The following is a 10,218-nucleotide window of genomic DNA, read 5'->3' on the forward strand; positions in this document are numbered from 1 at the left end:
ATTACAGAAAAAACACTTACCAACCCCAAAGTTTTGAATGGTATACAATTATTATTTACAGTTTTTAGAATATATTAGATTTGAAAAAACGATCTGGTACTGTTTCCATGAGATTCACTCTGTGTAATATTCTAGAAGAATGATTTGCCTACAGGGAATGATGTAATCCAATGTAATGACATTCATCAATGTAAGATATCACAATGCAAAATTAATGATTCCAAAGTCCTGACAAATTTATACCTGCATTAGCTCCCATGCACTGCGCACTCACATGAACATCAATTCAATCACCCCGTGTTTGCATTTAGTTTTATGCATCATTTAACTCTTTTTCTCACATGATAGGTAAAAAAGGAACGGAGCCTTCTAACTTCTTTTTGTCTGTGCCTTAATGCAATCACTATTCAGAAACCCTTTTATTGGGAGACCTATTGATCAGGAGAGGCGGGAATTGAGTTTGGTAAGCAACAAAAACAGAGCATGAACCGATAGGCCACATTAGTGTTGCATGGCTCCTCTGTCTGCCAGGTGACATGAGTTTACAAAGGCTGAAGTGAAGTGCTGAAGCACTTTACTAGAGACTGAGTGAGCAGAAGTGCTTTTAAGAGCCTCGAATGAGGGGTCATTAGCGCCAAAGCGACTTCATCAGACCAGACTGTACTGCAGCTTCCTATGGCTGGAAGATGGTGTGCTTTAGTGCAGACATGAGCAAACAAAGCACTGGGAATGGCTCTTTTAGCCTATCGACTGGCAGATTAGAGCAGACCTCAACCAACACAATCTAATAATGGCTGCTCTCAGCCTCACGGGTGTTCGATGCCTGCGCATGGGCAAAGCCAGGTAAAATCATTACCAGTATCAAATTAGAACACAGCCTCTTCTGTATTGAGATTTGCAGTCAGTTGTGTGCTTATTATGAGGAAAGGAATGAGTCAATTCATTAATAAAATAAACAAGCATCCAGAGGCCATTTAAAACAGCGTATAATACATGGCCATTTACCATGCAATGCAGCCTGCACACCTTAACCAACAGCTTAGGAACAAACTCAACCACTGAATGTAAAGATTGACTAAACTGCTTGTGTGATTTAGGTTCAGATGGGAAGCATCCTGCGGGAGTGTGTGGCCTCTTTTAAATGCCAGATGTGTCATTCAGAGTCTCAGTGTGTCATATTGATAACAAGGACACGCTCCAAGGCCTGTGCTGGGTGACGACACAGAGAACAGCAGTGCTGAGGTCAGTGCCAGTGCAGATGAAATTTCAAGCCCAAATAAACAAGCCTCTCTCCGTATCAACACTAGATTATCACCATGAGGAATCTGCTAATCAAAATATGGCATTTCCAGTCTTTGGCACACCACATCACTGATTTAATATTAGCAACTGTCAAATACAGACTGATAATGTCATAGTTATCAAACTGTTTATCATATTATTGTGTTACAGATATGGCTCAACATAAATCCTAAACATTCAGCGATTCATTAAATGGTAAATGGAAAAATAGCACCACCTAATGGCACACATTTCATCATTCAGTTAAAATATTTTGTTAGTGACACACATAATAAATAAACAACTGAACAAAAATACTTCATAATTTAGCTAAGGATTAATATTTTAACTTAACCTATTGATCTTTTTTTTTTACACTATTTTTACATAATGGCTATAGTTAACGATGCACATCTCTTCTTTAAGAATTAAACGAGATACAAACGGGAAACAAACTATATTATATATATATATATATATATATGGGATTCTATTTCATCAGTTTTATTACTATTAATATTATTATTATTATTATAAAGATAATTAAAATGTATTTGAATTTAAGAATTTCTGTATGTAATTTGCTCACTTCAAATATGTTATGTATTTATCAGCATTATATTAGCCACACTTGACTGAAGTTATCATCGACTGAAAAACACATATCCATTCCACTAGCTAAATGACATAAACTTCTTAATGCACACAAAGTGAGGAAGCTTTCAGCTTGGTTCCATTAAAAAGCCATATCAACAAAATGCATTATGAATTCACAACGCTTCACTCACAGTCATTATAGGGCTGAACAATAACATTCACATAATATATGTGTATTTAGTACTCATAAGACAATAATAAAAGTATAAAAGTTAATATGTCAAAAAATAGTCGCCACATACAAATGTTTGCATTATCTGTAAAATGCTGAATCATGAGCTAGCATGATCTGCTTGTTGGTCAGATACATGCAATCTATTCTTTGCCCAATCACAAGTTTGTACATAAAGGCATGATTTACATTTCCAGGCCTCTTCTATGTCCACCCCTTTGGGTTCCCTCTGACCTCTCCAGTAGGCCAGATGACCCTGAAGCTCTGCCCGTAGTTGGGCTTCATCAAAAGGAGCGACTCTGGTCCCAATGGGTCCACTAGAGCCTTGGTGATAGTATTCAATCTGAAGCAGGTCAGTGCATGGAAGATCAGAACAAGACACAGTTATTAGCAGAGCATCAACCAGCTCCTCAAAGGTAGTTACCAGGACCCCAATGCTTTTAGCATGGGCCTGGACTCCTGCTCCAAGTACTTGACCTGAATGCAGTTTAAGGTGATTTAAAACATGGTCTTTCTTCACTTCTCCTCTCACCAGTCCATCAAATAGTAATTTATACAGGCCAACCTGAAGAAGAGACGGATAGTTTAAAGAACACATAAAATGATCCAATATATACAGTATGAGTCAATGATGCAATAAGGTGTGCACAATACAGAAAGGGAAAAAGGGGAAGGAAAAATCTGTCAAGGTCTCAGAAATGTTTTTTTTTTAAATTCATGTTTATTTCATATGATTCTCAAAAACTTTTTATGCCGTTTCCAACATTTTAAAAAATATTTCTCACGGTGAAAAGTATTTTTGCTAATATCATCAATTATTATTTCATTAATATCATTAAGTTATGGGGAGTCACACCATAAGATTTAGCTCATTGCACCACATGACTTTGCGGAAAAAAATTTAGTGAAAAAAATCCACTAAAACTGAAATTAAAACTTTTTTTGATCATTTAAATAAAACTGAAATAAAATATAAATAAAAAAATAATAATAAACCACATAACCAAATTATTTAAAAATAATAATAATAAAATTAAAACTAAAAGCTAATTCAAACAATACATACTATAATAGTAGTTAAATAATTCTACAATACTCTAAACAGATTTTTTTCTTCAAAGATAATTGTAAACAATTACACCAAACTACTTAAGGTTTTCCTTTTTAGAATTTCATTCTTTCATGAGGCTTTTTATTATGATATCAGGACAGTTGTATCACCCTAACATTTCTGACTTTATGCCCCCCAAAATAAAAATTAAATAACATTTTTATAGTGTGAACAGCATTTGTTATTCTCAGGAGCCCATCATTCTAAATGTATTAGAAATTTGTATTTTAATAAATTAATAGAAAGGATATAAAATGAGCCCACACTACTATATATGGACAAATGTATGTGGAATGAAGTTCAGTGAGAACAAGGCAGCTGTTCACAAAAGCACAGTGCAATGATTTACTGCTGTATGAGTGAGGACAAAGGCCATTCCTGCAATAAATAATCCCAACTCACCTGTAAGCAGTTGACTTTATCTTGTGCAAAACTAGGCAAGGAGTTCTGTTTGCGTGTCTTGAGCTCATTTAGGACCAGCTCCCCCTTCTGGTTATACATGAGTTCATCAATGACCCCCTTGACAAAAACACCTTCCAGCACACCAAACACAGGAAACTCTCGCACACGTTCTCCTGAAACAAAATATATGAAAATGAAATGTTTAAAACTGATCAGAGTACCAAACCTATCACTGTTTTAACGTTGTCAACTCACCTGCCTCCAACAGTGATATCATGTGCAACATGTTGAGAAGTTTGACTGCTTCTGCATCTTCTCTAGTCCAGATATCTACAGGGACAGTATCCTGAATCTCCCGTTCTGGAGATGAAAGTCATGGATCGGATTACTGAATATGATTGAGATATTATTACGTTGCGCTATGTTCAAATGTGAATCAGTGTTCACCTCTTGACAAATGAATTTCCTTTCCGATCTGCACCTCAGCACGTTGCATATCCTTTCTCTTGATAAATGGCTTTAAAAGACTGTAAACAGTCTTCATCTCACACCAAGACTGGTCGCACAGGAGGGTCACACTCAGATGCCGTTTGAAGAAGCGTTGCATTGGGCTGAAGCTGTTTTCATGAAGGCTCTTTCTCTTTAAACCCCTCACATTTAGTGTATTTACGGTTTCTTGTCCCAAAGCCTCTTCATTCCTGCTGAACAGAAGAACAATGTTATGTGACAAAACAAAGAAATAACAAATATTGCAGTTCAACAGAATAACTTGGGTTCCATGTGTGCACCCAATATCTAATAATTTTCCACAAACCATCATCCAGATGACTTACTTGTGCACTGATGAGGTGGACGCACAGGGGCTATCAAAGTTCACTGAGTGTTTACCATCAGATTCACTATTGAGATGACACTGGGGCTCTCAAAAGACATAAAACATACATTGTTTATATGTATAAACTTTAACAACTATGTACAAGTTGTATCTTATTATTTCCAGTGGAAAGATAGACAAGTAAAAAAAAAAACATCAGATGATACAAACAAACAAAGTTACACACAAAGTTACAATACGACAGTGCCATCCTCTGTCCAAAATTAAAAGTATGACTAAATTCACAACAAATGACCAAAATTACACAATATTATACCGATGCTTTGTTCCTCGGAAGGGATGTTGAGAAATTCCGAGTCGCTAATATCGTCCCAGTCATCGAACAGTTGTTGTGATCCAGACGCATCCATCTGAAAACGAAATTCAAGAAGCTCTTAGCTCATTCTAATCTTCACACCAGCGTTTCAGGAACATAATATAATCATGTATATACAATATACACGTTTGTATATTTGTTATAGTTGTTTTACATTATATTGCGAAGTTGCATTATTTCGCATACGACATACTCGAGCATTTCCGTACAATATCCCGCCCCCTTCATCTTTGTTTACTATAATAGTATTCGATTGGCTAATGCTCTATGCCCCGCCCACTTCGATGCTTTCATTTTCATTTCAAATCCGATAAAAACAGACGTTTTGCGTGAATAAGCAAAAACGCTTCCCGTGAATTCTGCAGAGCAAAACACTGTTATAAAACGACACGTTCGTACATTTAAAATAAAAAATTAACCATAATGAAATCGATCAAATTTATTTATATTTCCACTAGGAAATGTATTGTATATTTCCGGTATAGTTGCCATGGAGACATATTTAGTATACAATAGTTGTAGTTGCTTCTAGTATTTAAATAAAATTAGCATATTAACTCTCTAATAAAACAACGATCAAGAAACATAACTGTGGATCAGAACACAGGTGGGTAGTTTAACTCAGGAAAAAAAGGTCCTCTTACACTAGCCTTCTCTTTTTCTATTCTATCTACTTGTTTTCTTTTTGTTATATATATATATATATACATATATACACACACACACACATATATATATATATATATATATGTGTGTGTGTGTGTGTGTGTGTGTGTGTGCGCGCGTTTTGTGAAAAGTCAGGACATAGATTTGTATAATGACAAAGGTATGACATGGGTATTACAAGGTGAAGGTGACTTTTCAGGACATTGACCCATGTCCCCACTTTTCAAAACGCTTATAAATCATACAGAGTGAGGTTTTTTGGGGGAAAGTTGAAATGCACAGTCTCCTGTAAGGGGTAGGTTTAGGTGTAGGGTTGGTGTAGGGCAATAGCACAAACAGTAAGTACAGTATAAAAACCATTACGCCTATGGAATGTCCCGACTTTTCACAAAAACGAACATGTGTGTGTATGTATGTATATGTGTGTGTGTGTGTGTGTGTATATACACACACATATATATACACACGCACACACACCTTGGTATATATAATATATACCGTGCTACGTGTACTGTGTTAGGCTAACCGAGACTTGTCATCGCACTTGCATATTATTTCTCTTTTGTTGATTTTGATTGCTTCTATTGTCATCATTTGTAAGTCGCTTTGGATAAAAGCATCTGCTAAATGTAAATGAATATAGAAAAGATGCTGTACAGCCACTAGTTTTGGCATCTTCACACCACAATAAATTAACATTAACAATGATCTAAATCACAGAACTTTTGACATTGTTACCTTCTCAGGCATCACAAGAGGGTTAACCCTTGAGAGACTTCAGCGGAAAACAACACTAGATGAAATTCCTATAATAGACAAAAAGCCTCTATACAGTATAAACAAGCAACACATGAGACCATGAGAATGCTGAAGAACAAGCATGGAGGACACACATGCTCCCAGAAGACCTGGAAACAGCAAAAAGGGAGTAGACAACACAAACATTTGTCTGTATCCGTAGCTAGGCCCGACCAATATAAAAACATGCCACCAAAGACAACCATGAGCCAGTCCCAGGAGAGTCTGAGGTGGGTGGGAGTGCTGGCTGACCCTGTAGATGAAGAAAAGAGGATTGAGATGTATAAAGCCAACAGAAGGAAGCGCTATCTGGCGGCTCAAGATCATCTCATGAAGAGCTTGACCTGCCCTAACAGCCAGTAAAGTTCTTGTATTAATGAAACTTACACATAATAGTATGTAGACTTGTAAACAATTGTCTTTATATTTAATCTGAATTTAAGGCCATATTTGCAATACGACATCTGTAAAACTTACTCACACCTCTAGAGGGCTCTCAAGAACAACAAATGAGAAGATTACTAGTTGCACTACTTTGTTTTAAGCATGATGCAAAAAATGCAAACATTAAGGACAATGCACATTTTATTACAAAAAAACCCCAACATGTCACTTTAAAAATGTTATTTATTTCATTTTAACAGTTAATAGCCATCTTAAAGTAATTTGAGTTAAAAGAATAATAATTTTGCACAGCTACAGATTTTAAAAGCAGCACTTGATCAATGACTGTGCACAGAATTAAAGAAAATTAAAACAAGAACAAGAAATAAATAGGGAAAAGTGCCACTGATAAAAACATTTTAAACTGAAATGCTGTTATTTACATTATAATTTATTTCAAACACTGGTCTACAGATACCTCAGTCTGCAGTATTAGGCATGATTGAGTTTAGTTCTAATGTGACCCCACTTCTAATTTTTCCTTCACGGGTAACAACACAGAGAATGACTTACTAAAACCAAGCAAAGCTGTGGAAGTTAGCTAGCCTTTACATAAAGAACATATGGATAACAGCATAAGTGTCCTAATGGAGACTTAAAGTAGTAAAAATATGCAGATAAGGTTAGTTTAAGATGGAGTTAATGTTTTAACCCAGATACACTCACCACCCTTGTGCAAAGACACACTAACATACCCTGTTTTTTTCTGAAAACCTTTTTTAGACCCTAATATATGAACGTTACCCTAACATGTGATATGTACTGAAACTCCACCTTTGTATCCCAGCCCTAAAATGCACTATTTTATTATTCTAATACTCAATTTATGATGGGGTAAATAAGTTTGCTCACTAGTAAATCACATATCTCTGTATGAGCCAACTATGTGTCAACATTAAATCTAACCTTCAAACCAATGATGGTCCAAGACCAGCGCAGAATATCTAAAACTTGAATCTCACTATTAAATAATCAATCACATTCCTACATACAATTAAAAACCATTTTTGTACTTTACCATTGAGAACTGATGGAGAAAACCCATACAAATGTGACCCTGGACCACAAAACCAGTCTTAAGTCGCTGGGGTATATTTGTAGCAATAGTCAAAAATACATTGTATGGGTCAAAATTATCCATTTTTATTTTATGCCAAAAATCATTAGGATATTAAGTAAAGATCATGTTCCATGAAGATATTTTGTAAATTTCTTACCGTAAATATATCAAAACTTCATTTTTGATTAGTAATATGCATAGCTAAGAACTTCATTTGGACAACTTTAAAGGCGATTTTCTCAGTATTTAGATTTTTTTGCACCCTCAGATTCCAGATTTTAAAATAGTTGTATCTTGGCCAAATGTTGTCCGATCCTAACAAACCATACATCAATGGATGCAAATAGATACATCAAGCTTATTTATTCAACTTTAAGATGAAGTATAAATCTCAATTTCGAAAAAATTGACACTTAAGACTGGTTTTGTGGTCCAGGGTCACAAATATCCATACGCTGCTCCAAACCAAACCTTCAAAAAGAGCAACACAGTTGCATACTCTCCTTAAAACAAACTAAAACTGCACGTCTGTCTAGGGATCCTCTTTCCAACTTGCAACAATTTCAGTCCAAGTTTCCTTTTTTTCCCTCTTGGGACTCAATGAATTCAGGCGGTGGTTTATAATTGGGGCATATGGGGGTGTAATGTCAGGCACAGATGCCTGAGTGTCTTTCAAAGACCAGCCTGGCAATCAGAAGCCTGCAGCTCTACAGCAGAGAAGAAGCGCTTGGTCAGCTTGTGCCCGTCATAATTGAGCTGGGTGGTGTAGAAGGTCCGGGTGTGTTTGGGGTACACTATAGTGGTGCTCTGGTAGCGCTGCACCCGCTGACGGGGCTGGAACTCCAGCTGGATCTTGTAATGTCTCCAGGTGCTCTGAGGCAGGGCCAACACCGTCTGGCTGCACATCTCCAGACCCAAACCCTTGGGCTGCAGGGTCACATCCTGGATGAAGTGCCGATCTGAATCATAACGCACTGACGACGTGTATCTGTAAGAACACGTGTAACAAGTCAGTGCTACATCTGAACTGCACCTGCCCAGAGCAAATCACCCAAATCCCAAAATCATGTGATAGAGTCACAGTAAAATAAATAAACTCACCTTATTTCTTTCAGTGGCAAAGGATCAAGTTCAATTCCTTCTCCATAGGACAATGCATGCAACTGGCGATTATTAGGAACCTGTAATTAAGATTTTTTTTTTTTTTTTTTAAGTATTGCTTTATAAATAACTAATAAATAAACATTTTTATAAATTTAAAAAAAAAAAGAAAAAAAGTAACATGTTCAGTAAATGCAACACACACACACACATATATATAAGCACATAAATATTTCGCTAAAATGTTTATTTTAAATAAGTTTAAATAATAATGTTTATATTCATATAATATTTAATAATATTATAATATTTATTATACATATAAATATTTAATGTACTTGCTGTGCTATTAAATGTCGTAGATTTGCAGTGAGGAATCATACCACAGCTGTCCCTCTGTTCTCGTCTTCTGTAATCGGGGTTCCAGACCCGGTGCCCTGCAGTAACCAAACGCTCGGGCTCGGACTCGGAGGCAGACCGGAGTCCGGACTGTCCAGCGGCCGATCAGCTTTCAGATTCATATCCAGCGGATCATCGTCACACACATTCCGCAAGTTCAGTCTTCCCACCATTGCTTTTAAAGTTGCTCAACACTTGCGGGCAGGTTCCACAAGCTCTTCAAATAATGCAGTGAAATGGAATTATGAGCAAAATCGTCTTTCTCTGTTGTTCTTGCGGGCAACCCGGTTTAACGGTGATCCGGGCGGTTCGTGTAAAGTAAACCAGCTGTGTGATGCCGTGAAGGATCGTCGATAATCCGTTTCGCGGCGCTGGCTCACCGCTCCCGTTTCCTCCGAGACTTTGAATCGCAGATCTGAAAAAGCTGCAAATATGCTTGTTGTCGCCAAGTTCAAATGGATTTATTTATAAAAAAAAAAAAAAAAAAAAAAACTAGAGCAAAATGGAAAGTTCCCTGACTTCGCTCTTGAGCGCATTCAGTCAGGGGGTCATCGCCAGGGAAGGTAACGCAAGTTTCCCCATTTGTCAGCCTGCCTGCATTCAAAATTGTCCACACTCAAAGACGTTCATTGTTTTACAAGCGCCTGCAAGAAGGGAGACGCCTTTAAAACTGCCTCCCACTGCTGATTGGAGTGCCAATTAGAGAGAGTCAGGAGGCCCTCCCTTTAAACACACGCCAACTTTACATCAGGCTTAGAAACAAGTAGAGTTAAAAATCACACAAATCAGTAAAAAAAGAGAAAACTGTCTATCTATCTATCTATCATCCATCAGTTCATGTTTATCCATCCATCGATCTATCTCTTCATCCATCCATCAGTCTGTCCGTCCATTCATATCAGTCATACATCAGTCA

At 36.8% G+C, this 10,218-nt stretch overlaps 2 protein-coding genes across 5 annotated transcripts; both read right to left on the reverse strand.

Annotated features, from left to right (window-relative positions):
- Positions 1-1,354: 1,354 nt before the first annotated feature.
- On the reverse strand, positions 1,355-6,265 carry exo5 (exonuclease 5). 4 transcript variants are annotated; one of them, XM_058745168.1, is made up of 7 exons: positions 6,239-6,265; positions 4,775-4,868; positions 4,457-4,544; positions 4,071-4,324; positions 3,879-3,983; positions 3,624-3,796; positions 1,355-2,675 (listed from the first exon to the last, which is right to left on the reverse strand). In XM_058745168.1, the coding sequence occupies exons 1-7, from the start codon at positions 6,248-6,250 to the stop codon at positions 2,211-2,213; spliced, it is 1,191 nt and encodes a 396-aa protein (XP_058601151.1). In that variant the 5' UTR covers positions 6,251-6,265; the 3' UTR covers positions 1,355-2,210. The 4 variants fall into 4 exon arrangements, with proteins under 4 accessions (XP_058601151.1, XP_058601152.1, XP_058601150.1 ...); XM_058745169.1 differs by lacking the exon at positions 6,239-6,265 and adding an exon at positions 5,028-5,054; XM_058745167.1 differs by lacking the exon at positions 6,239-6,265 and adding an exon at positions 4,989-5,048 and having other exon boundaries at positions 4,071-4,321.
- A 617-nt stretch (positions 6,266-6,882) lies between these two features.
- Positions 6,883-10,107, reverse strand: rflnb (refilin B). Its single transcript, XM_058744447.1, has 3 exons — positions 9,287-10,107; positions 8,904-8,983; positions 6,883-8,790 (listed from the first exon to the last, which is right to left on the reverse strand). Exons 1-3 carry the CDS (start codon positions 9,473-9,475, stop codon positions 8,475-8,477), a joined length of 585 nt encoding a protein of 194 aa, XP_058600430.1. The 5' UTR covers positions 9,476-10,107; the 3' UTR covers positions 6,883-8,474.
- Positions 10,108-10,218: the final 111 nt, after the last annotated feature.

Source organism: Onychostoma macrolepis, chromosome 15 (assembly GCF_012432095.1).
Source record: "Onychostoma macrolepis isolate SWU-2019 chromosome 15, ASM1243209v1, whole genome shotgun sequence".
Classification (NCBI taxonomy): domain Eukaryota; kingdom Metazoa; phylum Chordata; class Actinopteri; order Cypriniformes; family Cyprinidae; genus Onychostoma; species Onychostoma macrolepis.

What these genes read in the sequence shown, in the direction of transcription:
- rflnb (XM_058744447.1), bottom strand. Translation starts at nt 9,475, where the DNA reads ATGGTGGGAAGACTGAACTTGCGGAATGTGTGTGACGATGATCCGCTG. An exon ending in AGAACAGAGGGACAGCTGTG is followed by an intron (nt 8,984 to 9,286) that starts GTATGATTCCTC and finishes TCTTAATTACAG; the next exon opens with GTTCCTAATAATCGCCAGTT. An exon ending in TTGCCACTGAAAGAAATAAG is followed by an intron (nt 8,791 to 8,903) that starts GTGAGTTTATTT and finishes GTGTTCTTACAG; the next exon opens with ATACACGTCGTCAGTGCGTT.
- exo5 (XM_058745166.1), bottom strand. Translation starts at nt 5,018, where the DNA reads ATGCGAAATAATGCAACTTCGCAATATAAT. An exon ending in TTCCGAGGAACAAAGCATCG is followed by an intron (nt 4,545 to 4,774) that starts GTATAATATTGT and finishes ATGTCTTTTGAG; the next exon opens with AGCCCCAGTGTCATCTCAAT. An exon ending in TCCACCTCATCAGTGCACAA is followed by an intron (nt 4,325 to 4,456) that starts GTAAGTCATCTG and finishes TCTTCTGTTCAG; the next exon opens with CAGGAATGAAGAGGCTTTGG.